Below are 27,625 nucleotides of genomic sequence, written 5' to 3' on the forward strand. Positions count from 1 at the left end.
TAGTTATCTGAAGCGACACCGGTTGCGAAACACCTTGGGAGGACATCTGCTCTGTTGGAACTGTGGTTTTCTAAAGTGTCTGTCCTTAGTTATTATTACAGCTGCCCTCTGTCCGTCCCAACATGCAGGGGGAGAGGAAAACGTCTTCTTAAACACACACACACAAACACGCTGAGACATCACCATCAGACGAGTCATGGTGAGATGAAGGGGGGAGATGGAGGGCAAAGGGGAGGATGCGAGGGAGAGAGAGGAAAGAGAGAGAGAGAGATAGAGGGATACCCCGGGGATGTTTTTTTGGAGCGTGGGGCTGGTTGAGAGAGGCAGCAGCTGTTGTTGGAATGCATCAGGGTGCGCCCGGACCCCTCAACCCGCCATCTCCATTTATACACACAAACACACACACACTCACCGTGTGCTGACTGAGAGGGCCAACAGGCTGGTGGAGTGGATAGTGGGTGCAGCAGAGTGGCCCTAGCCTCTTTGGCAGTGGGGGGGTGGCGGGGGGGGGGGGGGGCATCGGCTTCAAAGGGGACGGAGACGATGGAGGTGGAGGAAAACGACTATGACAAGTCCAAGTCGAGTCGTCAAGCGACTGCAGACCCACTCCCCAGCCTCCCCTAAGCAGTGCCCTTCGTTCCTCGGTCGCCCCTCCCCCCCCCCCCCCACCTAAACCCCCACAGATCGAACCAATGCAATGAGTGTTCCTCGATGACGCCGCACTTTTGATGGGTGATTTCGTGGACGCTAACGACAAAGTCCACCGCTGAAGCCAGCCGACGTTATGACATTGTTTCCGTGACGACTGTATGTTTCCAGTGGTTGTCCCTCTCCCTTTGCATCCCCGCCATGTCAAAACCACAATCAACCCCCCCTCCCCACACTAGAGGGGGCGGGGTGGGGGTGGGACTAAAAAAATGAAGATGGCAACACTGAAGCATCTTGCGAGTCGGTTAATTATCCCCACCTCCACCCCCCGCCCCCCCGACCACGGAGACAAAGCGCCGCTGTCAGCGAGGAAGACAGATAGACAACGTTAAGAGCTGTAGGCCCTCTCTTTCTAAAGACGCCCAAACCCTTTAAATAATCCCACCACCCTGAGGGTGTGGGCTGGGGCTCCAGTTAAAACAGCCCGCCACTGATACAGCGAGCCAGGGCTTGATGGCAATTATTTAGACGTCAGTCCGCTAATTGTAATGCAAGATGACAGGTGCCCAAAACAATTTGAGCGCAAAGTGCCCGTGAGCTTGTGTCTGTGTCTGTGTGTGCGTGTGTTGTCCTGTTGGTGATCACGGATAAAGATAGCAAATCTGTTATTGTCTAAACACGCACGTCTCTTTTTACGTCTGGGCTTGTCTGGAGTTCACGACTCTGTTGGGTGAGTGGGAGGTTGTTCTGGAGCTGCATGAATGGTTCTGTGGTTTTGGATGTTGTTTATGTGATTATCCAGACCTGCAGGATAACTGCTATCAGGTTAACTTCACTGAGTTCAGTGGCCCGGCTAAATCATCTGAAATGCTGGTCTTGTTAACATGTTTTTTTTTGTCTTCAGATGAAAACGACAGATTTCCCAACTCAAGTTCTTTGCAAATGAAAACAGCAGAATTACGTGAAACATTGGTGTGCAACTTGCTTAGTGATATTGCAAACTTCTTAGACATCTAACACAGACTATTTACAACAAAAATTCTACACAGGGTGCAAATTACAGGGGGTTTGGGGGGGTCTTAATTAGGGTCCCCTAATTAAGACTTAGACCCCCCAAAGAGGTAAAAACAACAGGTCGGGAGGATTGATACACACCCTGGAGAAGAAGTTGACCCCCCCAATTGTCATTGTATAATTCGCACTCTGGTTACACAGTATATTGTCTTGCATTACTTACCTATTATGCATCTCCAATTTTCGACACAAATCATCACAAACTATCTACAAAGGGGTTAACTTAGTTGAATCTGTGTTTCTTTGTTCTAATGTCTATCTTATCTGTGACACTGACAAAGGAAAAACACTATGACGCAAGAATCATTTGAGACTGTGAAAACACATCACAAGGCAACTTTGATTTTGGGTCATTCTAAAACAGCACTCATGTATCACGTGAAAAGCTTGGAGCTTTGAACTTCCCTCCAACCCCTCTCCCCCCCTTCCTCTAACCACCCCTAGATTTCCAACGAATCACATGTGCCATCCACTCCCGTATCCCATAATCCCTCACTCTGCCATGTGCCCAGCCTGATTTGACTCAAAAGACGACACACGCTTAGAGGTACGCATACAACCCCGTTAGGGAGATATTTAGCCTCCCCCCTGAGACTGTGGTTGAGGGGGTGGAGGAATAAAAATCTCGTGGTATATCCAATCACTGAAATCAAGGCAGTTTGACTGATGAATAATAAATAGGAATTGAACGCTCCTCTCTGGCACGGTGGTGTGTTGCAGCGAAGGGGGGGGGGGGGTGGAAGACGATACACAGCTGCCGATGTGAAGGGGGGTGGGGGGGTGAAAGGGGAGAGCGAGCGTGTGTTCAGACTCTGTGTGCATGTGTGTGTGTCTGTGTGTGTGGAGGGGGGAGTGAGGCCTTGTGACATCCTCCCCTCTAAAACCTCTGGCTTCTGACTCCTCTCATCAGCTTGAAAAGGGGGAGATGACGAGGAGGTCGGATGGAGGGGAGAGAGCAGGCGAGTGAATAGCTCATGATGAGGGAGTGCGTGCGTGCATGCCTGTGTCGCGCGCACGCGGGTAAGAAGGCCTGGCATGCGAGCTGTCGCAGTGTGTGAGGGGGAAGTTCCTGAGAGCAGCCATTACGCCCGTGTGCGCGTGCAGCTGTGTTTGCGTATGCGATTGCGAGCGCAGTCTGGCAGTCACACATGCGAGTCACGCATATTACATTTGTCAAGCGCTTTCCACGCTTACACACCAGGTTAGAGCTTATGGAGTTGACTCTTCAGTGTTAGTTTGTCTCGCGTGCTAGGGAGCAGACTGAGGAGCGGGGGAAAAGAACCCAAACAGGAAGTGATGTCACTGCTCTATAACGCAACTAGATATAAAGAGCACAAAAGAAGTGCGTTTCCAGCCTGTATTGTGAAACCAGGGAAGGGACACGTTCTGTATTGTTGCCGTCAGCCATGACATCGAAATTCACCAGTAACCTCTCACCGATGCATTCCTCTCCTTGAAAAATATTGCAGGTGGCGCTTTTTTCCCAACAATTCTTTTTTGCAGTCTGAAAGCACACTTAAGGCAATGGTGAATGGTATATCACACTGGTATATCACACGACATGTCACTTTACATCAGGTGGCAATTATGTATTAGCACCTTCCCTGTGTGCGGTTGGTAAAAGTCACACGCCAAAAACAGTGTGACCTGCCATTTTCTATCAACAGCCCCGATTTAGATTCCATATTAGTCTCTACATGATGCCGCGCGCGTCTGTGCGAGGGAATAGAAAAAAGCATTGCACTTTGCCTAACACAAACCCAATCCCAGATGGTTTCCCTTTCCACCGAGAAGGGAGAGAACGCGCTTGCCATTCACACACATGCATGTGTGAGTTCTAACACACACACACACTAAAAAGAAGAAAAAAACGGTTCCTGGTGCACCGTCGTATCCCTCAGCCTGTTAAGCCTCGGAAAGAACCGGAATGCTGCTCCATTTATCCCTGGTTGAGGCCGAGGTAAACAAGCACTGAACGAAGGCTCAACAACAGCTAGTACCACTGGTATCTGACCAGGATCCTCTTTCTCAGTCCACTTCAGTCTCCTGATTGATATCAACTCTGGGGTCATTTCCAAATCTGGCTATTTTTGGGGTGTATGAAAAGGTGTCGATATCAATTAAGCAAATATGTCATGGTTGTGTCTCTCACTAGCTTCCTCTAAATGGAGCACAAGCAACATGCTGAATACGAATGTATTTCTTCATGCATCAGTATCATGAATACTTATTGTAAGCAAAGTATTAGTAAGTAATGGGCCCCCCTTGTTCTCCGATTGGCACTTGGCATTAAACTGAACAGGAAGTAAGGCCCCTGTAAAGGTACTTTACAGGGCCTACTTTCGACAATCTTACAAACCTTGTTGGTGTGAGGAAGAGCTCGAAGCGTGTAGTCTGCTGCTGCGGTCGGTGGGCAGCATTCTGATTGGCTAATCAACAAGCATCGTGCTTTTAGGCCAACATTTTGGCCCTATTTTGACACGGCAAAGTGTTGCACTCGTAGACATAGTTTTGCATTCGCAGAAAAAGATTTGCATCCGCAGAAATAGTTTAGCATCTACAAAAATGTTTTGCATTTGTGAAAAGGTTTTGCGTTTGTAAAAAGGTTTTGCATCTGTAGAAATAGTTTTGAATCCGTAAAAAAAAGTGCTATTGTGCAAAATATTTTTGACCAACACTTTTTTTACGGCTGCAAATCTTTTTCTACGGATGCAAATCTTTTTGTACGGATGCAAAATATGATTGACCCTAATTTGACTCCATACAAACCTGGATGAGGCTTGCTACAACAGATGGAATGTACAATATAAAACACAAACGAATGCCAAACTGTAATATTTTGAAACCGAATGAAAAGTCTTCAGCAACAGAAAAAGACAAAGGGTACATTTGGCAGCAGTGTATTGTGACATTTACAGTTCAATGGTTCAGTCCATTGTAGTTCACTTCTGTTAGAACAAACGAAGAAAGAAAAGCAATCGAAAGTTGTGATATTTCTCTCTGAACACAAAGAAAAGCCTCACTACTTGCTGAGCACACCAAAAAAATACAATAACAGCCATTTCAAGTGAGGGGGAAAAGATTGAGAGAGAGCAACAACAAAAAAATCGGATGATTTATGCTTCATCTGGGCACTCAGCTTCATAAGGCTGTAACAGCACTCATTTCATTTCGGAGAGTAGTTCGTTACCACACAGAGCCGCCGTAAAAGCCTCCACTTCACGGGTGATATAGTAGCGGCCGACAAGCCGAGCAGCCGTCTACGGGTGGAGTCGTTTCACATTTCGATGGGGGTTAAATTGGAGTGTGTTCCATTCGAGGGGCCTTCGCATGAGGTTTAATGTACGTTTCAGTCGCTTGACATATCAGGCTGTAATAGGCTTTCTGGAGTTCTCGACCAAACATGCATTTCTTGTTTTTGACGTCCCCCCCCTCCTTACACACACACACACACACCCCAGCAGTCTCAGCCTCTCGGGCTCTGTGCCATGCACGTAAAGCGTCACATTATAAATTCCCCAGTCTATTATTACCTTTGCTGTAAAGACACATCCCACACACGGAGTGCCAAAGAGCTCGGCTTTAGAATGGGCCTCGGGCGCCATGTTCTACCTTGCTAAATGTGCTGCTGTGATTGAAATCTAAAAAGCATGTGTGCAAGGGCCCTTCTCTCTCTCTCTTTCCCTCTCTTCCTCTCTCTCATTCTTCCTTTTCCTCTCTATTCCTCTCTCTCTTCCTCTCTCTCTCTCCCTCCCCCTCTCCTTCTCCCTCCCTCTCTCTCTGTCACTATCTACCTTTCTTTCTCTTCCCCTCTCTCTCTCTCTCTCTCTCTCTCTCTCCTTCTCGTTGTCACTGTCTACTTCTCTCTCTCCCACACACACACACCCCCAGAAGTACCATCTCCTTCTCTCTCGGTAAAAGTTCTAGGGTTGCTCTGAGGGTCGTTGTCACCGAAGTATACACTTTGTCACATGAATCAGGTACTGACTGCATAGGGATGCGACACTCAAAGCACCTCCAGCTCCAGGGTTCACAGTAGTTAAACTGTTGGGAGGAGTGGTGGTTGGAATCATAAGGATGTTTTACAGCTACTGGTCTCGAATCCTAAATATTGCAAAATGTTGTAACCACGCCATTTTGGAATCCACCATTTTACAGCCGGCCACATTTCATACTTCTGCAATGTGATTTTGCCTATTGCCAGTACGATACTTATACTGTCACTACCTATGCTGCTACTCCCTATTTGACCATAATCACCTAGGAAGAAGTGTGGTCTTGATATTGTTCTCTCGGTCAGCCTCGTACAGGGATCCCACCTGTGCGATTCTGTGTGCTGGCCTCTGCTTCACCACGCTGGCCAAACGGCCAACGCCTCACCCGACATTGCATCAACATTCCGACAACTCTTACTCGAAGTTTGGAGGACATTTACGGAGAATTTTGAGAACTTACTGTGGGTTTGAGAACACAGAGTCCCTAAAGTCACAGGAGCAGACTTGATTGGCCCGTAATCCTATTACATTAAATAACCGCTGTTAATTCAAGATGTACATTAAGCTCCAATTTGAGGAATATTCTTTAATTACCAAATGGCAGGAAAATTCTAATTGTTGTCACACGAGGTGATTTACACTGAGTGAAAACATTATTCTCGGCATGTCAATCAAACCCTCCTCCATGCCAGCTGCGACCAAACACTGCCCCCACTGTCACTACAACCTGGGGGCAGCAAATCACTACAGAGCATATCTTAAACATATACACAGTGTACGTATATCATTGCATTTAGCTTGCTCGCATTTGTTTATACACTGTTGTACTTAACAGCCCTGACATTTACTGAAATTGATTTCTTTCACAGCCTTGCATTTGTTTGAACATACATGACTCGGTAATCCTATTTTAATTAGAGAGATGTAGCGAGCATGCTAAGCTCACGCGCTCTATTCCCCGCAGTGATGCCACACTGGCAAGGAATCAATCACCAAGGCGCCGGTTGCCAGGGCAACGGACGGGGGGCTCCTGCACCACTGTCTAAGTGGTAAATGATTGCCGGTGTAAGTCATTGGCTGGTGTGAGGAGTTTTTATCTCGCTCCTCTCCCTCTCTCTCTCTCGTCGCAATGCCAGGGAGTTAATTAAAAGCAGCCAACATGAAATAAATCTAAATCCAAAAAGAAATGAAACATACAGTACAAATTGAATTCCCACGTTGAGGGGTTTGCGGTTGGTGTACGAGGTGCCACTGGAAAGGGAGACCCAAGTGAGATGGTTTCCTTAGACCACAACTTCATTCCATGTTCCCCGAATTCCCTAACCAGGAGCTGCTTGACCAGAAACATGGAGCTCCCGCCCCCTGCCTCATGACACCGCCCCCACCCCTTCACCCATAATCCCCTCCTGTGCTCCCTCGGCTTGTGAGAGCTAGCCTCCTTCAGAAAGCACTGAAGACCACAACCGTGGCTGGAGATCACAGACTGCGCATGCTTGAAGAGCACTCGGTTGAACTGACACTGACTGTTTCGAAAACATTTAGACTCCCAAAGTGCAGAGCTTATCAAAGGGAAATTGGCAAAGAGAAATAGGCAAGATGTAAGATCTTCATCCCGAGAGAGGGGTACTCTAAAATGTTCTTTTGTAAACCACACAAAGGAGCCGGTCAAATATTAGCAGCCGGCGTAAAACTCCAATCGTCGTGTTTTCTTTGATGAAGGTATCTGGTGTCTTGTAGCCATTTCAGTCACATGGAGAGGCCGAAGCCCGTGGATTTCCCCCCTCCCATGTCCAAGGTGTGGGTTTCCTGTTCCCGGCTGGGCCCAGACCGCACGCGGCGTAACCACAGCGAAGCTGGGGGGTCGTCCATCTGCTGGACACTGCTGCCTGCCGATCCGCCGGGATCCTCCCTCGCTTCCCCCCCTCGTCCCCCCCCCCTCGTCCCTCCGGTGTCTGTCCAATTAAAAGTTACACATCAAACTGGAAGTCTCAGCTCGACTTCCAGATGGTCGGAATCGAGGAGCAAGCTTTTCTTCCGCCTTGTCGTCAGCGGAGAAGCCAGTTACCTGTGTTGGCATGCGGACGGTGAGACGGCGGCTGGCGTTCGCTCTGGGAACAGGAATGCCTCAGTCTTATGCTTTTCATCCAATTGTGAGATGAGATTTTTCTTTTTTTATGTAGCACTAACTACTTTTTAAAGCATGAAAACTAAATTCTCTGATCAACACAGGAACGCTGTCCGCTGAATCCTTTTTGGGGGGTTAGTGTGAAGTGCTGTGTGAGATTAAAGTGACTTTCTCTTCTGATAACACCTGTTGTGACCTACTGTATGCAGTACTGCAGTATGGAGTTAGATTAGTTTCATAATTCAAACAAACAAACTTGACACGATTCAAACAAACTTGACACGATCCAAACAAACGTAACACGATTCATACAAACATAACACGATTCAAACAAACAAACGTAACACGATTCAAACAAACGTAACAAGATTCACAAATGTAACGCGATTCACAAATAAATGACCCTATTACATTCGTTTGCAACCTGACAAACACAAGTTACAAATCCCTGCATTCGTTGGTGTGAATCCTTGCATTCGTTCGTGTGGATTTTTGGAACTTTCCTGACGCGCTTTGATCCACAAATGCATTTTTTCTAAAAGATATCCTCTGCAGACTATCAGATGTCTCCAATTTTAGCCAATCACCGGAGAATGTCTAATATGAGAATGTCTAATAGACGGGCTCTGCGTTAGCCTAGGAAACACGGAAAATGACTAAACATGAATCCTGCCATTCTCAACAATATTTAATCAGGTATGATCATCGGTTTAATAAGATTAACAAGCAATATTTCACCTACATGCTACCGGACGACATTGCTCGTGATCTGAAGGAGACGATGTCCGTCATTATGGCAGGTTGTTGAAGTCCACATAGACAAGTTAATGTGATTGGCTAAAATTGGAAGAGACGATCTGATAGGCTGCAGAGGATATCTTTTAGAAAAAATGCATTTGTGGATCAAAGCGCGTCAGGAAAGTTCCAAAAATCCACACGAAAGAATGCAAGGATTCACACCAATGAATGCAGGGATTTGTAACTTGTGTTGTCAGGTTGCAAACGAATGTAATAGGGTCATTTATTGAATCACGAAATACATTTGTGAATCGTGTTACGTTTGTTTGAATCGTGTTACGTTTGTTTGAATCGTGTTATGTTTGTATGAATCGTGTTACGTTTGTTTGGATCGTGTTAAGTTTGTTTGAATCGGTTTGCGTTTGTTTGTTTGAATTATGAAACTAATCTAACTCCATACTGCAGGGATCAAATCCCCGATCTGTAAAGAGTCTACACTGCTAAACTGCGGAGGTAAGCTTTTTAGACCAGGGAATGAAGCGTATCGTACGGAAAAAAAAAGAAGGAAAAAAAAAAGTGCAGGGTTTCCAAGCGTCGAAGAATATTTAACATGTTTAAATATCGCAGCAACAATCTTGTGATGTCCTTTTCTGTTCTGCTCCTGGCACCAACATCCGAGTGAGCAGCAGTGACCAAACAACCCAGAAAAGACACGTCAGCCTTTATTTCACGGTCATGGCATCTAGCGTGAGCGATCCCCACGTGCTTAAGTGCAGTTGACAGGTAAATCCCATGGCTGAGCATTTTTTGCCGCCGACTCGCTTCTCTGTGAGAGTCTTTCTCTGTTAAGAGGACTGTCGTGTCTCTGGGGGGGGGGGGGGGGGGAGCCTGCTAGTCCTGCACAAATGTAGCCTGACCGAGACGGTGCAAAAACATCTTACCAAAGTTACCACCATAACTGTCAAGGCAACATCGAGTCAAGCATCTAGGCCTCACGCACATTCCAGATTGACAGGTTGTCCTTGATGTAATATTCATGGGAGAAACGGTTAGAAAAGGCTGTTGCTTCCAAATCGAGCCTGCAATTAAGAGCATTCCAACGTGGGAGACAATAAGTTGGCACTACTTTGTGTTTCGACATGTCATCGCGGCTTGGCATCCGGCTGTCTCCACAACATTCCTTGTGTTTGAATGTCAGCCTCATTTTTCAATCAGCAAGGCTTTTTTGTTCCAGAAGAATCAGACAGGCGCATTTAATGAGAAACATATCTGCCAATAACCCATTTCTTCAACGCGACTGGGGGATTTCAACTGCATCCCTATCCAACTGCTTCTCGAGCTGTCTTTCACTCAGCCTGCGCCAGAGTAAATTGCGACGGAGCTTGACAACGTTGGATGGTCAAACCGAGTACGCGTGCAGTGTCGAGATTACAGAACTGCCAGGAGATATGCAGTCACGCGCTCGGGGTGACAGGGGAACTCTGTTGCAGAACATCAAATATTTATTGGGTTCCTACGCCCCGGATTTACCCAAAAAAAAAAGAATGAGTTGACGTCTGTCTGGTGACATTTACAAAGACAATTAGGAGTAAACCGTCGGATCTGAGAAGATGAACCATCCTTGCAGGACCAACAGGGCCTTTTTGCAACACAACAAATCAAACGTTTTCCTCAAGTGCAAAACTAGAGGGACACATGCATGAACAGGACCTGTCCAGTACATCCAACGCGGTACAGTACAGAAGACTGAACTTGTACAGTGCAGGGCATTATATTAAAGCCAACATTTTGCTTGTACGGTTGATCAACGAATCACTCTTCGTCACCCAATGAGGTAACACCATGTTTGACATGTCAAATATTGGCAGATCAGCGGTATCCCGGGGGAAGGGGCCACGTCGATTGGAAGAATGTCGTCGCTCTCGACAAATCCAGAATCTATACTCGCGTCATTCCACACTCGCCCGACGATAGGCGGCGCACAGCCCACCTCTCTGGACCGGCGCACGGTTGACATCAAAGGGCCTCGGGGGGCGGGCGGTCAGTGTTTACACAGACTTGTCCCCCCGCTCAAGCTCATTACTTGGGGACCAGCAGGGACGATGTGGGCTGAGTGGGTGAGCCGCTCCAGGAAGCTTTTGGTGTGCAAGTAATAAGAGCTAACACAGCCCAGTGGTCCAGGGGGAGGATGGAGGGGGATAATTGAGCAGCTAATGGTCATTGAGAGCCATGCATCCACCTCTCTGGTTAAATATAGCCCAACGATCTGACCAATCATTTGGAGTAAGGCTTTTTTTTTCGGAATCCATGGATACCAACCCTCCCCATTGTGACAGCTGCCACAGCCACGCATAACGGCGCTTTTCTATTTGACGCGGGGATTTGTCCGTTTGGAAGTGGAAGATCACCGTGCACGATTCGGATGCGGTCAGTCAAAGGATATATCTGACAGGAAAGCGATCGCCTACCTACAAATGCAGATTGCGTATGCAAGGGAAACTGCTACAGTGTATTAAAGAGTGTAGGTACAAAAACAGTGTTGTGCTACCTTTGCACACCAGTAGCTACTGACGTTAAACCAACATCATAACCACTGTAGATTCATTATGATTTGATATATTAAGTATTTATGAGTGTTAGCATTAGCATTGAAGCTGATTTCAGCGAATACGTGTATCTGCATGACAATAGTATGCACGAGACAGCTGATGCGAGTAAAGGCTTATGAATATGAATTCCTGTTAAATGTCACATACACCTGCAGGCTATACAAAGGGATTGGGGACATGTCTGTACTGAATTATCAATATAACAAGCTTATTCATATGTTAAGATTCACATACACAGGTTTGTGTCCCCTGGAATGAAGTATTCATGGTTGAGCTTGGTTGAGATTCAACAGTGTGTGCATAAGGTTGTCATTAAAAGCATACACATAGGTCTTTGTTTCATTAACATATTCACATTCTCTCGGTGCTTAGTTATGGGTTATACTGTAGGACTAGACAAAATGGAGGACTGAAAAATGAGACAAATAAAACAAACTAAATAATGACACACTCCACCAAATGTGATTGGAAACTACTTTACACCTAAGTGTACCCAACAATTCATTTAGGAAAAGTACTGAAGCATTGAAAAAAACTGCTTTGTATCAGCCTTCCAAACGACAGCGATCTTAAGTCATTGAGGAAACTGTAAACTGAGGGGTGAGTGTACAACTGAAATTACTTTCCAAGTGTCCAGACAAAAAGAATTCTGAACCCATATGAGATTACGGTGAGAAGAAAGGGAAAAAAAGAAAACCCTCAACAGATTTGACTGCCCTCATCTGGAATCCAATCTGCCAGTCTGAAAGAAAAGAAAAAACACACAAAAAGTGCTTTCTGAAGGAAGGTATTTTAGTCTTTTATCCAAGACCTACAGCACTCAGCGGGAAAAGGCAGCAGCAGCCAACTAATCATTGTTACCAAATCAAATCTATTCTTTCGACAGATAATGAAGAACCACTGCTAAATTATAGATATTTACTGTGCTTGTCTGCTAGAAAAAGCATTGATTCTTTGTTATGCCGGTGAGCGTGGAAGGTCACACTAAAGTCATGCGTCTCTGTTGAGATGGAAATTAACTTGTGCCTCCAGGCAATACAACCTACTGAGCCCCAGTTTGCTGGCAACCTCTCAGACTGGATGCGTGTGGGAAACCGTAATAGCATGGGGGGGAAGGTTTACAACCCCTGCCGATTAGCATTCCGCTGTTCGGATGACACATTCGGGAGGACAAATCTGCAAATTTGCCAGTCAGTTAAGCCAGAGCCCAGCGGTGGGGACACTGGTGATGAACCCGACCGATTCACCGCAAACCTCCAGAGGGCGAGCCATCTGCAGATATTGTCAACAGCCCCCTCGACAGCAGAATCACCGAAGGTGATGCCCTCTGACAGCGCCAAGAACACTTTCTTCCAACGATGCTAGCGTTCCCATCAATTTTCCCCATGGTGCCATATCGTATATGAATCGCATCACATTTATCAGATGCTAAGGGGATGAGAATGGAAGCACCGCTCGAATCCCAAAATATATTTTCATTCAACGACGGAAGAAATCGTCTGAATGCGAAATCGTAATGAATGCGTCTGAACCGGGTGGAGGGAAGGTTACATCTGGTGCTCCGTCAGAGGAGGGAGGTTAACCGCCTCCCTGGGCGAACGCAGGGGTGTCTGTGTGGCTGTTGAACAGGGGGGCCAGGAGCCTCCTACGGGGGTGGGGCACACTCAGGATCACGTGACAGGGAGCAGCAGGCATTACAGAGTCAAGTTGTTTACAACCCGGCGTCTCGAACACTGCTGCAAAGTCACGTCGGTTTTGTCTGGCTCGCGGCGTTCGCTCTTAACAATAACCATACGCGACGATCAGAAAATGACACCAATTTTGTGTTCCCGACTATTGCATCTTGTTGTAATGAGTCAACATTACAAGAACACCTACGACAAGATGATAACATCTTAAGACTCAATATTCCCTACAATTTACAATTGTTTTCCCTCAATCCATAGAAGGTGTACCTATTGGATAGAAAGTTGCAAAACGTAAGCGCCTTGGTTATTCACTTACTATGAATGTAGTCCCAGTTTATATACTCATTCTGAATACAGAAAGGAACCATTTACATGTATTCATTTAGGAACCGGTCTTATAGTGGTCTTGTCAGGATGTTGAACTGCAGTATACTCTCAACCGTCTATAGCACAGATTCTGGTTCTCCCAGGTGTTTCTTGGACCCCCCCCCTCATGCGTGTCTCAAACACTGTTTTCCTGGGCAGCATCTTGTCTTGTTCTTTGACAATATTGAGGAACATCCTGGCAGTTTGGGGGCAACAACATTTTAAAGTGGATTTCATGTGTGTATCTACATTTGTTTTCCAGTGTGTTTGTGTGTTGTGTTGTCGGTGCACACCTACAGTGCTGTATTTGTGCGTGTGTGTGGGCCGGGGTCTGAAGTGCCTCCACAAAAAGTGCAAATCTCTGCAGTGCTTGCATCATAATTTACTTACCACAGCCATGCATTATTTACCATAAAATACCTAAAAATTGATCTTCAGGAAACTATTTATTTTGGTACATTACAAAACCGAGGCAGAGTGTCGGAAAACAGAGAAATGTGGGGGAGATGAGGGCCAGAAAACGATCTACGCCACAATGCTTGTGCTGCTGCCACAATGAAGAGAGATTCAAAGACAATGGAGGACATGCAAGTTGAAAAGGCTGAACTCCCATCGAAACGATCCCAGGAAAGAAATATTGCATTCAATCTCGATAATCCAAAATTAGCCTTCCGCGCAGGTAGGGTAAACACTAAAATTATGTTGACGGTTGGCAAATCCTGCAGTTTGAATCTCTACAAAATTGCATGTCGCTAAAACAGATGTCATGCTCCAGTGCTCTAGGTATACAATGCCACGCAAGGCAACGCCTGGTCGAAACATTAATGGACTACCATTACCTTAACACCCAGTGACCTTAAAATGTGCCACCTTTGCATAATTGAACATTAGTAAACTGTCATGTAATGCTAATATTGACCTTTTAATATGGGCCCCACAAGTGTTAACAATATACATACACAGTATATCAAGTCTTGACAGAGAATTTATGTCTACGTACACAGTCAAGATACACAGAGAGGGTTGTGTACCCCATTCGATATGTTTTCTAAATAAAAACTTGCTGGGTATACTGAATAACAAGCCTATTGTTCTGTCCTGGTCAACTGTTCCAGACACTGTCCCTCCGAGGGTCAATTTCGAACATGGCCTTCACTGGGAACTGAACGGTGAGCCCGTTTTTGTTGTCTTCGTTTGTCTCAGAGCTACTGTATGAAAGCCCTTGCCAGCCCTTCTCTCCTCAGACCCAGTGTATTTCCCCCTTCATCCGGAGACATGGCCTGGGAAAGATCAATTTCTGAGCCCTTCTCTCCATCCTTTGGCCTCTGAGATTCTTGTGGAAAGGATAATTGTGGTATTTCACGCACTCTTGCAAGCAGTAGGGACTCACCTGAAATAAACACAGCTCTCTGCAGAGAGAACCGTGCAACACTAATTGGGCTCCAGGCAGGGAATCGGGAACTGGTGGCAAAACATACCTGTTTTCCTTGACTGGGAAGATGGAAGAAAAAGATTGAACGTGGCACTGCAACCTAGGGAGTGCCACGCGAACGCCGGATGGGCGATGAGAAAAGCGGTTCTACAAATAGAATTGCCTTTGGATTCATGCGTTTTCTCATCTCAGCTTTGGGGCTGTTTCACTTCTGTCTAAATAGCAACATACCTCATAGGACTGATGTGGGGTGAAGGACACAGAAGCTCAGGATTTCATAATGTGCACTCTACTGCATTTTTTCTCCCTCTCCTTGTATCTATCTCTGTGTACTATGAAATATCCTGTGTCTACGCTGCTGTAGTGTTGCCCTTTGGCAAGACAAAACACATAACTTAACTCGGGTAAGCTATCCAGAATAGCGTTTGACCAAATAAATGTGCTCGCGGTCAAACTCCACTTATCCCTTTGCGGATGTCATATCAAAACACCACATTATCGAGCATGGACTCCAAGCCTAACCTGCGCGGCAATCCTTCTTTCAAACACAAACTTGCACACGCACGGACACAACCGTGCACACCCAAGGACACAACCTTACACACACACACCCAACTGTGTACACAAAACACAACTGTACACACACACAGGCACAGCCTTGCACACGCGGGCACAACGTACAGCTCCTGTAGCTCCACAGATGAGTTCATACCAAACGACTCAAACATGTCACACAATTACTGGATGGGTTTCATTCAAGATGAGGTTTGATCTACAGTATGCTTGTTCCATGATATGAAAGTCACAATCAATCCATGATTTGGTTTGAAATCGGCAATCAATCACCAATTTAGTCACAATTCATGTCACCTTATGTGCGTGTGTACGCAGAACAGGAACACAGCTGGACCCCATTGTAGCTCTCTTTTCTAAATGTCGTTTTTTGGGAGCATCCACATTTCTTTTCGCGCTTGTCCATCTCTCTCCTATGCGTATGTGTGGAAGGCTCTCCAGGCTTCTGTGGAGCTAGGAGCAGAATTCTGGGGTGGTTTGGCAGGAAATAAAGAATGTACGCCTATGGAATGGAATGTGGTGTCTGCGTTAGAGTTGAGAGCGTGTGCATGTGGACCAGAGTACCATGTAGGTACATTGGCATCATCAGAACTTGATGTCTAGATGTGGGTTGCCTAAAAAAGCCCAAGACAATGTATGTAGAGATGAATGGAGTTGAACTACCCTTTAAAAAGATCTAGTTTGATCTACTAGATTCATCATTTACCAGTTTTGTCATAAATTGGTCCGTTATTTTATTATTTTATAGTGTATAATTCTTTGTAAGAATTACAGTACTGTAATCATTGCAGAGAAAAGTTTTCTGTTTGATATCTTTTGAAGACCTGCCTCACCAAAGAACCCGTTTGAAAACGTGGGCTTGTTCCACCACATCAGCCCGGTTCCCCAACGGCTCCTGACAAAGCTACACAAGCCACATTCATCACAACACTCTTCACAATTTACTTCCCGACAACGGGCTCTCCCGTCTCCCCGAACAACCCCTTGGATCGTTCCGCAAATCCAGGTCACCGCAACTCCCCCCCCCCCCCCCCCCCCCCCCCCCCCCCCCCCCCTGCCTGCCTTCCCTACCTTATGCAACAATTATGTCAAAATCCATATAAATACACACCCAAAATGTACTGGATTACGTAAACAATTCTCTAATTGTCTGTGGAGGGGGAGAGGACCTGGGGGGGGGGTTGCTACACAAGGCGAGGAGGGCGAGCGTTTAAGTGGCACCGGGGCCTCGGCCACCGCTAACGCTAATGCGCTAATTAAGAGGCTGAGGGGGGTGGCTATCTGCAGGGCGGCTAATTGGCCACCGCCAAACGTCGGCGCATCCCAGCATTCCCGTGACGCAAGCCAATTTAACACCTGGAGGGAGGAGGGGAGAGCCGGAGGAGAACGAGCGATAGGGAGGCGTCGACTTGGGACCTTGTTTGTGTCTGTAGCGTTAGGAGTCTAAGGGCAGTCGTTCACTCTGTATTTGTAGCGCTCATGTCCACGACTTGAGCTGGCTTAGCTGCTGCTGCTGTCGTGCTGACTACTCCATGTGCCGTCTGATGAATTACCGGTGAGGCTGTTCGGAGGCGCAGAAAAACCGACAGGGTTCTCATGGGGGTTAACTAACCACTGTGCCCTCTGAACTCTGACCTCATACCCCCGACCTTCAAGGGTAACCGTAGACCCTTGGAGCATATACTTCCAGAAGTTTCTTCAGTGGCGCGAACACAGCTGGAACACGCTTCTGTTGTTGATGAGGCATGGCCACCTTGTCCGCTATGTATATCCAGTCCAGGTTGCAAACGCTTATAGGATTACTAGACGTCTATTCTGTGATAATTGGTTGAATGAAGTTCAGGCCTCTTCCTGTCAACAAATGCTGGTTTTGACAGAAGCCACAGTTAAACCCAGGTTCTTTGTGTCAACAATACAGACTCACTGTGATGAACGCGGCCTCTGTAACCATGAGCGTGCGCGCACCGTTTCCTAGAGCTAGCTTGAAGAAATCCAGTGAAATTTGCCAAAGGTGCTGTCGTGCATGCCTGTGGATTTGTTTTGTTTGGATTGTTCTCTCGTTCTTCCCCCCCCCCTCGTTCTCTCGTTCTCTCTCTCTCTTTCTGTCTCACTCACTCACTCTCTCACGGTCTCTCTGTCGCTCTCTCTCCCCTACTTTCACACTCCCTGAATCAGCAGGTCCCTTTGGTAAACAAGGCAGAGTGATTTTTGGATTTGCATATTCCCGAATAAATTACATTGCATTTGCGCGATAAGCACGGCGCTGATGCCTGTGTTTCTCCCCCCCCCCCTCCCTCTCCCTCCCCCTCTCTCTTCGTCCCATATCTGCCTCTCTCTCTTTCTCTTCCCCCCCCCCCCCCCCCTTCATCGTTCTTAGCATTTGTGCCTGCTGCCGAGCATTAACCCTGACCATGAGGGACCTGGGCGAGAGAGAGCGCTGCTCAGAAGCCGTGTTTCGGAGGCTAGAAAAAAAACGCCTGTGCCCGGGCCCCTGGAGGGCCCCGCGCTGCCGGCTGAACGGATGGCTAATTCAGGACTGATAATGATGCATGCTCATGGCCGCCACCAAGGACAGGGATGGCAGGCGCCAGAGAAAGGAAGAGAGAGATATGGAGAGAGAGAGAAAGGAAGAGAGAGAGATATGGACAGAGAAAGAGAAAGGAAGAGAGAGAGAGAGAAAGGAAGAGAGAGAGAGAGAGAGGGGGGGGGGGAGTGGGTATGTGGAGGGGCGGTTGATAGGAAGGTGAGATAGATGGGAGAGAGGAGGCGATGGGAGGATGGGCAGAGGAGGAGCAGGGAGAGGCAGGGAGAGCCACCACGAGCTCCTCCACGCTCCAGTACCTCAGCTGATCACAGCTCGGAGGGGGAGAGTGGTCCAGTGGTTGATGGGTAATTCTCTGTGTGTGTGTAGTGTGTTGTGTGTGTGTGTATTGGGGAGGGGGGCACTTCCAGTACTGCACATTCAAGACTCATCTACATATATTCGTCCTCTTATTGTGCTGCAGGCATGCATGTGACCAGGACCCCCCAAAAAAATGAATAAATCATTAAAGATTGGTGTGAGTCTTTTCCAAATGAGTTAGGCAGAGGAGTGAACCCGCCCCTCCCACCTCCCTCCTCTCCTGTTCCTTTGGAGGATTGGTTGGGCTGCTGGTATTTTGGCTGTGCGAAAGAAACTGGTGGAGGGCAGGGCCATGAATATTCCAAATGACTAATGTTGCACATGCTTATTTTTGACATATCTGGCCTCCGCAGGGAAATAAAACACTTCTAATGCAGGGGGACCATCTGTTATCTGTTGCTGGTGTTTCAGAGCAGGCGCATGGTGCCCGGGCACGCACGCACACACACACACTCACACTTGTGTACACACACAAGCATGCACACTCAAACACACACACACGCACACACACACAGCAGGAGGCCCAGACAGACACTCGACAAAACACTACACAAAACCACACTCGCACACTCTTACAAACCCTCTCTGACAACCACACGCGCGCACACATACACACTACAAACACACACACTACAAACACACACACTACAAACACAGTCTCCACCGGGAGCGGGCCGAGCAGACAGGCACTAAACTCCTATACAAATTGCACACTCCTTTTTAATTCAGTGTGTTTGTCAGATGTGCTGTAAATCTCGGCAGCGGGGTGACGGGGAATATACACATTTTTATGCCGCCTATAAATACAGCCTGGCGGCCTGCCAGCCTGCCTGTCTGTCTGTCTGCCTGCCTGCCTGTCTACCTGTCTATCTGCCTGCTTGTCTGTCTACCTGCCTGTCTATCTGCATGCCTGTCTGCCTGCCTGCCTGTCTATCTGCATGCCTGTCTGTCTACTTGCCTGCCTGCCTGTCTATCTGCCTGCTTGTCTGTCTACCGGCCTGTCTATCTGCATGCCTGTTTGTCTACCTTCCTGTCTATCTGCATGCCTGTCTGCCCGTCTACCTGCATGCCTGTTTGTCTACCTGCCCGTCTATCTGTCGGTCTACCTGTCTATCTGTCAGTCTACCTGCCTGTCTGCCTCTTCACACAGGCAGCCGTGGTCAGGGATAGGAGCGCATGCTGAAGGGCAAGAAGCACCTAGCAGCGTCACCTTGGAAACCAAAAACAGCGAGGCACAGCACCGTCTGTCTCAGACACGTATCAACAGGAAGGTGATTTCTCTCTCTAGACTCGTAAGCACGTGACCCAGGGAAAAAACCTGTCCTGTCTGTCTGGAATGGGAGGTCTTGAGTCATAATAGCAGTATTAAAAACGACAAACGATGGCGTCAATATGTAAGACGTGAGTGATCAGCAATGGACATTACAGCATTCTCAAGAGGACGCAAGTAAATGGATAGATGCCCTATTCCTGAGTTAGAGAACGGAAACTCAACACCTTACAACCAAGTGTGAAACATCAAAAGGACGTGCCTTTACAAAAAAACCATCCCAACGTTGAGGCTGCTGCACCTGCAGCCTGAGATCTGAGAGGGTCCAAGTGAGACAGAAGAGAGACAGACTAGATCAGGATTTGCGGCGTATCCAGGTCAACCACCTGAATCAAAAGCTGAGGTTTGGTTAACACGGCAGCGCTGGCTGTATAAACCTTGTCTACCTTGCACAGTCTCACACTTGAAGATGGCAGACCAACATACATTGGAATGCATATGGCAAAAAAGTGCTAGATGAATATGAACATAATCTTTGCAAGCTTTTTTGTTGTTGTCATTACCACAACTAAAAGCAATTTTTTTACCATATTTAGTTAATGTTGCATTCCATTGTGCACCAAAAGCCATGATTTGCTCATCTCATTACAAAAACATTATAACGATGCACAGTGTTTGATTAACCGCCTTTTCGCTTTCGGTCAAAACTCACATTGTACGAACCCTATACAAAGTCAGGGCATCTCATGATATTGTTTTGTCCAAATAACCCATTCAAACCTTGTTGACAACAGATGTTACCCAATTCATATGAGGGTTCTCCCTTTGAGAGAGGATGCAATGGAATGTGTGATGGGTGTAGCTACAAATTGAAGTCAATATTTCTTGCTCAGAATATGAATGTTGTTTTTGAGACCCTGTATTGGGGCAGAAATGACCTTGTAATTGCAGTCATTTACATTACTTAAGACTGCTTGAATTTTTGGGATAATTATAGTCATTTCTTCTTTGATTGAAATGCGGACTGATTGTTGTGTTGATGCGGTTAAAAACTCAAATAATACTTTTTATAAGAGGCATTTCTTACTTCATATCTTTATACACATTTATAAACAAACACATTTATATGGCATTTTCATAGCAGGTATTACATTTTCATGAGTGAATGATGTTTATGTGTGGTCATATACTTCCATCTCCTATCCTCCTCTTGCCAAAGTGTCGCTTGTCACATTCATGTGAGCCATTACTGTAGGTGTTACTGTCGCCAGATGTCCTACTTTGATGTCAAAACATAAACACGCCTCTTCCATGATACTCCATCACACGTATGCATGGCAACACACGGCTTGGGTGGGTTTAGTGTAAAACCTGTGGATATACACACTGTGTTTATATACCTATTTATATACCTATGTCTGAGTCACAACTGGGACTCTGAAGGACGAGTCTGGCCGCTAGGATTGGACAGCATCTGCTCCGAGACGCCCCCCACGGAGGTCGCGTTGGCCAAAGTTCGCGTTGAGCCGAGCCGCAACGGCACGCCAATCAAACGGAGTGCGTAACATCCTGTCGGTGATCGATACGCGGCGAGATGTCAAACCCACTGTTTCGATGAGCAACATCCATGGCCTTTCAGGGGAAGGTGGAGGCGTGATCACCTTGTTGGACTCATGACATCCTAGCGGTCTCTACTGGATGACAGGGTCTCCCGTGGACCTCTCACACCTCAATGAGCTCTCTATCACATCCTTGTCTGGTGAATGGCACTTTGGGATGAAAAGGTTTTTTTTTTTGTGTGTGTGTTTCCGTAAAGCGCGCGCACACACACACACACCACAGGGTTAGTCATCAGCCTTGATCTGACGGCTATCTTGTGGAGCATGATGTGTGGCTGTAATGGGAAGTTGTTTTTTTTTCTTGGGTGGGGGGGGGGGGGGGTAGCTGTGTGTGTGTGTGTGTTGCAAGGCGGGTGTAATGACTTACCGCTCACGGCAGCCTTGATGTCGGGGTCCTTCATCCGTGCGGCTGCCCGGCGCGGCGCGCCCGCCTTTGATCTACACGCGCGTAATGGAAGGAGAGAGGGTGCAAAAACAAGGTCACAGATCTATACGCTGCGAGGACCCTGGCAGTCTCCGGCATTCACGCGCCGTGGGCGTCTTGTGTACGCGGTGCTGGCGTCGCGCGTGTTTGTCGTTGCGTGGGGTGGCGAGGGGGAGGGCAAAGGTGTTCGAGTGGCTCCGAGAGCACGTGTCAGGGCTGTGTTGTGCACTCCTCCACAGACAATGGGGAGAGAGAGAGAGAGACAACACGGGGAGAGAGAGCGAGAGAGAGAGAGGAGAGAGAGAGAGAGAGAGAGAGGGAGAGAGAGAGAGAGAGAGAGCAGCCATCCTGACTGTGTTCCAATCCTGTTTTAATGTTACCCCCCCCCCCCCCCCCGGGAGCCCGCTTTGATTGAAATGTGATTCTGTGACGCATGAGGATGCTGGGATCCTGAAGCCGCCGCACACCTCTGGGAGGGCTGAGCGGAGGCCATGCAATTTGATTGTAACATTTTGCAGCCAATGTTCAATTAGCGGGATCTGTCAAAATCAAATTCAGGCCTTCAGTTGGAAGGGGGTGAGGGGGGGGGGGGGGGGGGGGGGGGTGAGGAGGTTTAACTTTTAACCCCCAAGAGCCTTTTTAGCCTGCTCTAACAAGTCGGCACAAGAAGTAAACATTGATATTTCCTACTCGCACGTGCTCCGGTGGATATTGATATAGGGAAATATACAAATATTAACCTCCAACCAGTTCGCCGTTGCTGTTTGTCTGCTGCGCAACAGCGTTTGTTGGCGCTTGTGGGCGTTTCGGCAAAGGGGAGAGAAAGTTCCAGAACACCTTGGTGAAGACTAACCCCTTGTGAATAGTGATGTGGATACAGTATAAAGCGCTTAATATTTCCGGAGCGGCAGCAACGCGCGGGGAAAAGAAAAAGAAGCACGACACCGATCTTCTCCGGGGATAAAGGAATGTAGGTCTCGTTTGATAACGGCAATCGCAACCAACACGAGACACATTTCTGCCACTAAGAACTCCACTCTGGATCTCGGCGTGCGAGAGGAAGAGACGTTGCGGAATGGATGGTGACTCCCTCTCTCCCGGGAGAAGGAGCACCTGTCTGAGATGACTGACTGGAGATGTGCGTTGAGGAGGATGGACTCATGGGGGGGTTTTCAGACTGGCTATAAGGGGTGTAAGGCTTCGTGCTGGATGACTGTGAGAAATGCTGTGGAGTAGGCTTCGCCACGAAGGACTTCAAAGAAAAAGTTACCCGTCGCAAGGCTAGCTCATTTGGCAGAGTGAGACATATTTGCTGGTAACTGTTAATTTTGCCAAGTGGGTCAATTAAAAGTATCGAGCGGATGAAATCAAATGCATATACAAATGTGTTTATGAATTGTTGCAGCTGTGAGAAACGATGGAAAGGGAAGATCCAACACAGGAAGAGTTGTTTGCTCACAACAACAACAACATTAGCTCAGCAAGACTCGGCCTCCTGCAGCCACAATATCCACACAAGCGACTTGGTTTCCGGTGTGTGCGGTCTCTCTACACACACACGCACACGCAAAGACATCTCACCAGACCTTTCCACTCCCTCTTTGCTGCCTGGTTATGTACGTGAGACACAGAGAAAGACACACACAGGCAGAGCCAAAGTTCAAGCCGACTAGAAGTCTCCCTCACATGAGCTGGCACGTAAGACAAGAAGCGCACACGACGCAACGACTGCGCAGCATTTAAATGAGTCTCTGTTCACAGCTGTTTTTTTTTTACTCCTTAGGTTCATCCTGGGTGGCTGTCCACCGAGAGGAAAGATAAGCAAATGGGAAAAGAAGAGCAGAAACCCTTGGAAACCTGAATTAATTGACGAGCAGATCTTTTCCAGAAGTTTCTAATCATCAAACAGATTTCCATTCGTCTCCCACCACCACCCCCACCTCCCCCTCACCCACAGCGCTTCCTTGAGGGACTTCTTTTATAAATACAGCCCTAATCAAAATAAATGGCGAAAAGCTCTTTGGGAGTTGAGGGCTATACACAGTTACATCAGAGGAACCAAAGTAATTTTTAAACAGCTGCGTGCGCATCAGCCGAGGTTTAAATCGACTGAGATTCCCGGCTCATGCGAGGGTTTTTTCGTTCCCAGTGTTCTGAAGAGCTTTTTCCAGTCCCGTCGTTTTTTTCCCCCTGCTCCCCCCCTGCGTTTGGCAGACCTATATTTGTGACAGCCAACTGTGAGTGACATGGGCCTCCTTCTGAGTGTGTGATGTACCAAATTCCCTCTGCTGTATTTGTGTGTGTGTGTACAGTACGTGTGCCTTCCTCTCGGACCTCCTCCCTGTGTGTGTGTGTGTGTGCTCTTACTCCTCCCCAGTGTGTCTGTGTGTGTGTATATGGGTGTGTGTGTGTATGTGTGTGTGTGTGCTCTTACTCCTCCCCTGTGTGTGTGTGTGTGTGTGTGTGTATGTGTGTGTGCGCGCGTGTTCTCCTCCTAGTCGACCTCCTCGTGTGTGAGTCCTACACAGTCTACGCGTCTGAGAGGCCCTCCTCTGTAGTTTGGCTCTGACGGCTGTTCTCGTTGAGGGGGCGGCTGGCCGGGATCCGGCAGGTTGCCGCGAGCAGGTCGCTGATGTGGGCCTGGTTGAGGGCATGTGATGGATCTGACACTGCACTTGTAGTCCGGGGCCACTGCCTGGCATCCTGCTGTGGGAGAAACTGCATAACCCAGCAGACTGAACAGGAGAGCGGAGAGGAGAAGTAAACAAGAGTGTAGCTTTCGATGACGGACAGCTGATAGAATGCAAACCATTGACAGGCTTTAAAAAGAATGTACGGTGGCCGGTGTTAGCTGAAAGGAGACTAATTATGCGGAAACGGTGCTCCTCACATCGCTGTATAATTTCCTAATAGGGTTCCTGTGTGACTGACCTTTCATTTCTTTCTTCTTTTAACGGCTATTAAGGACAAACATTTTGGCAAAAGGACGTGGCATTCATGTTCCTTCATGTGGCGAGCTGTGCCAAGCAGTATGTCAGTGATAAAAGCTTGTTTTGTCGCTCTCTCACAGCTTTGACCAGGACAAAATGTCACCAATCGGAGGCTTGTAACACTTGGCGACGGAGATAGTGCCATGTTTCAGGAGTTCACGTCCTCGCCTGTCTGGAATCGGGAGCGCCTTTGTCGACGCTAGCAGCAGCGGTGGAGTGCACGGAGGCACTGTGAATAGCGTGCGTGCTCCATGGAGAGGACAAATAACGAGTCGGTCGCGATTGGGCGAGGAGAGAACCGCTACAGATCTTTGGGCCTCTGGCTGGGCGGCTGTGAAAAACGCCTACCGCTCCCCCCGTCCCCCCCGCGCCTTCCTTTTTTCCCCTCCCTTCTGTTCTCCTCCTTCCCTCCCCTCCGCTGTTCAAACAGGGGACAGAGTTGCCCAGAGAGATGTTTCTGTCACTGCGCTGGGCGGACGCTCCTTCTCCTCTGTCTCTCCCGCTCAGGGTCGGACTGAGTGAGGGAGTCAGAGTGGTTTAACCAGTGGAGCTTTTGATGAATTCTAATGACACGAGGCACCCCCGTGTCACCTCCTCTTCCTCCTCACAGCCTTTCTTTCCATGTGAGCCCTATTTGGGAACACTTGAGTTGAGAGGGGGGTCTTCGTAAGCGGCCATGACACCTTTCATGAAATCGTTCATTGCACCTGCATGACTTGTGATGTGTCGTTCGTAACAACGCTCATAACTAATTGCTTAAATATCGTTTGACGTTGAATTTCTGAATGCAAGGCTTTGAATGAAATCCCAGGACCAAATACATAGGCAACAAGGTTTGCCTTTTTAAAGGTCAAGACAAAAAAAACGTTTTATTTTTGACTAACATCATACAACTGTATTAAATGTAATTTAAATATGTCTGATACACTGCCACACCACAGCCATGTGCGTGTGTGTGTGCGTGTGTGTATGAATTTTGGAATTGTTGTACATTTACAGTACCAAGACCCTCTTCAAGGAAAGTATCCAATATTTCATCTCCGCCCCTCTCTTTCTCCCCTACAATCCCTGTCAGTCTACAAAGTCTATATTCCAATAAAGCAGAAATGCCTTCAAGTACATAAAAAAAAACAAGCTCACCGTACAAGAGCGAAACAGTTGGCGTAGAGAGTTTGTGTGTGCACTTGTGCGTGTAAGGAAAGGGAAAAAAGTGCCTCCGTGGTGTCCTACACCTCAGAGTGATGGGCATATGTGGCAGGTTTACATCCTGGTCCTAATTTGAAAGCTGCTAATGAAAACGGAGCATGCAGTGTTGAGACATGCACCCACTACATTGGCACCCTCTACTGCTGACAGAGTGCATGCTGGGAAGCCCGAGATTGAGACCCAACAGACTCGTTTATGGTTGATCTCTAGTTGCTGAAGTCGAGGGGGAGAAGGGGGGCAACTTCCTGGATGGAAGCTCCCTGTTGCCTGAGGTGTGGTCTGTCTCTGTCTCTCTTCTTAAACGCTTGAGACTGCGGAGAGCACGGGCCGGCCGCGTGTGTAGCGGGCCGTGTGCGTGTTCGCATGTGCCTCGGCATGCAAGCGTGTGCTTTCTGAAGTGACGGGGGGGGGGTGGGGGGGGGGGGGCTGGAGGAGAGAGAAGGATACCCACCGTGGACCCACGTGCACTTTGTCATGTGTGAACGAGTGGAGAGACACACACGGCAGCCGGAAAGAAAAAGCAAGAAGAAAAAAAGTGTGGGGGGGGGGACCTCACAAGGGCCACCACTTCCCACATCAAAGGCACGTTGTCATAACAGACCATCGCAGCCACCTCGCCGCGGCGACAGCGCTCGGCTGCTCGATGACGCCGGCGTATGGGGCGGTGGAAATGGGAGCCCGGGCGGAACGCACACGGCCGACGACGAACGAGGAGGAAGGAGAGAGAGGAGGACGATTTCAACACAATGGACAAATTGTCTGGATGTGCGCGGGCAGAGCGCCGATTCTGGAGAAGGGGAAATGGCGTTTCCCCCCCGCCCCTCCGTGAAATTGAATATCGCGGAGGAAATGAGGTGGGCTTTCCAATAAGGGGGCCGCCGACGATCATCGCAGCCATCTCGCGTTGGGGGAATGTGAAATTGAGAGCGGTGGGCTTCTGTAAAAGATAGAGGGGAGGGGGGATGATAGTGGTATTTTTCTACTGTTTATACAGGGCTGTGTCTCCAAACAGAGAGGAGAACGAAGGAAGTGCAGGCAGGAGCAGGTGGCTTGGGAGTTTCGAGGGGAGCTCCTCCTCGTCTTTTCCGAAAGTTCCGGAAGTCTGATCTGCGGTCAGCTGTTAAGTATTTGGTGACATGGCGAAAAGGGCTCGGCAAACAAAGATCGATTCGACTGATCCGATGGAGACGTCTCGGCCAGGCAGGAAAAACCAACAACTGATGACTTTCTACAGGTAAAACCCAGGAGTTAAACCCAGAGTAGGAAAATCTCTGCTTTGAAGCTGTGCTGAAGCACTGAGCGCCACTCACAGTTGCACAATCCCTTGAGGAGGTCAGGTCGGAAAAGCACCCGTCAACAAACTCACCTATCCTGCGATAAAAACGAGCTGGAAAGGTTGTGGCGCGCACGTTGGACGTCGTTTCTCATCAATATTTCAAGGAACCAGTCACGGAGGTCAGAAGCTAGGAGAGACTGCTGGAGAAAGCGCGCTGTTCCACCTTCCCCTGCAGGTTTCTACTGGTGTACACTGGCCATGTTGACCTACAGTGCATCAACAACATCTGTCGACCAGTCGAGGTGGCTTGAAATTGAAACCTTCTCTCCAAGAGTCCGGTTAACTCATGTCCGGCACGACATGTGAAGGTTTGGACCAACCAATGAGAGACCTGGCTGAAACACCCCACAGTTATAGGATGGTGAACAATTTTGATCTTTTTTGGGGGGGTGATAACATGCTAGAATCCTTAGTTGACCATCTTTGGTGGGTAAATCTGTCCCCTTAGATGTCATCTTTCGTTGTACTCTTTAGCGCAAGGGATGATCATCCTTGCATTCTCATTTAGCGTGAGACATATACGTTGAATGGCTCATTTGCCGTTACATCTTCACGTGGCGCTCCATTCACGATCGTCGAAAGTGATGGGAAATTCCGAGTGAAAAGCTGCCCGGACAGAACGTGTAGCAG

General features: G+C 47.9%; 1 protein-coding gene across 1 annotated transcript in view; it reads right to left on the minus strand.

The window, feature by feature from the left end:
- Positions 1-27,625, minus strand: part of LOC124486920 (glucosidase 2 subunit beta-like) — a 100,888-nt gene that overhangs the window by 44,178 nt on the left and 29,085 nt on the right. Inside the window, 2 exon segments of the mRNA XM_047048799.1 lie at positions 21,407-21,434; positions 21,436-21,477. Of these exon segments, the coding sequence (XP_046904755.1) occupies positions 21,407-21,434; positions 21,436-21,477 (70 nt within the window).

Source organism: Hypomesus transpacificus, chromosome 25 (assembly GCF_021917145.1).
Source record: "Hypomesus transpacificus isolate Combined female chromosome 25, fHypTra1, whole genome shotgun sequence".
In the NCBI taxonomy this organism is placed as follows: Eukaryota; Metazoa; Chordata; class Actinopteri; order Osmeriformes; family Osmeridae; genus Hypomesus; species Hypomesus transpacificus.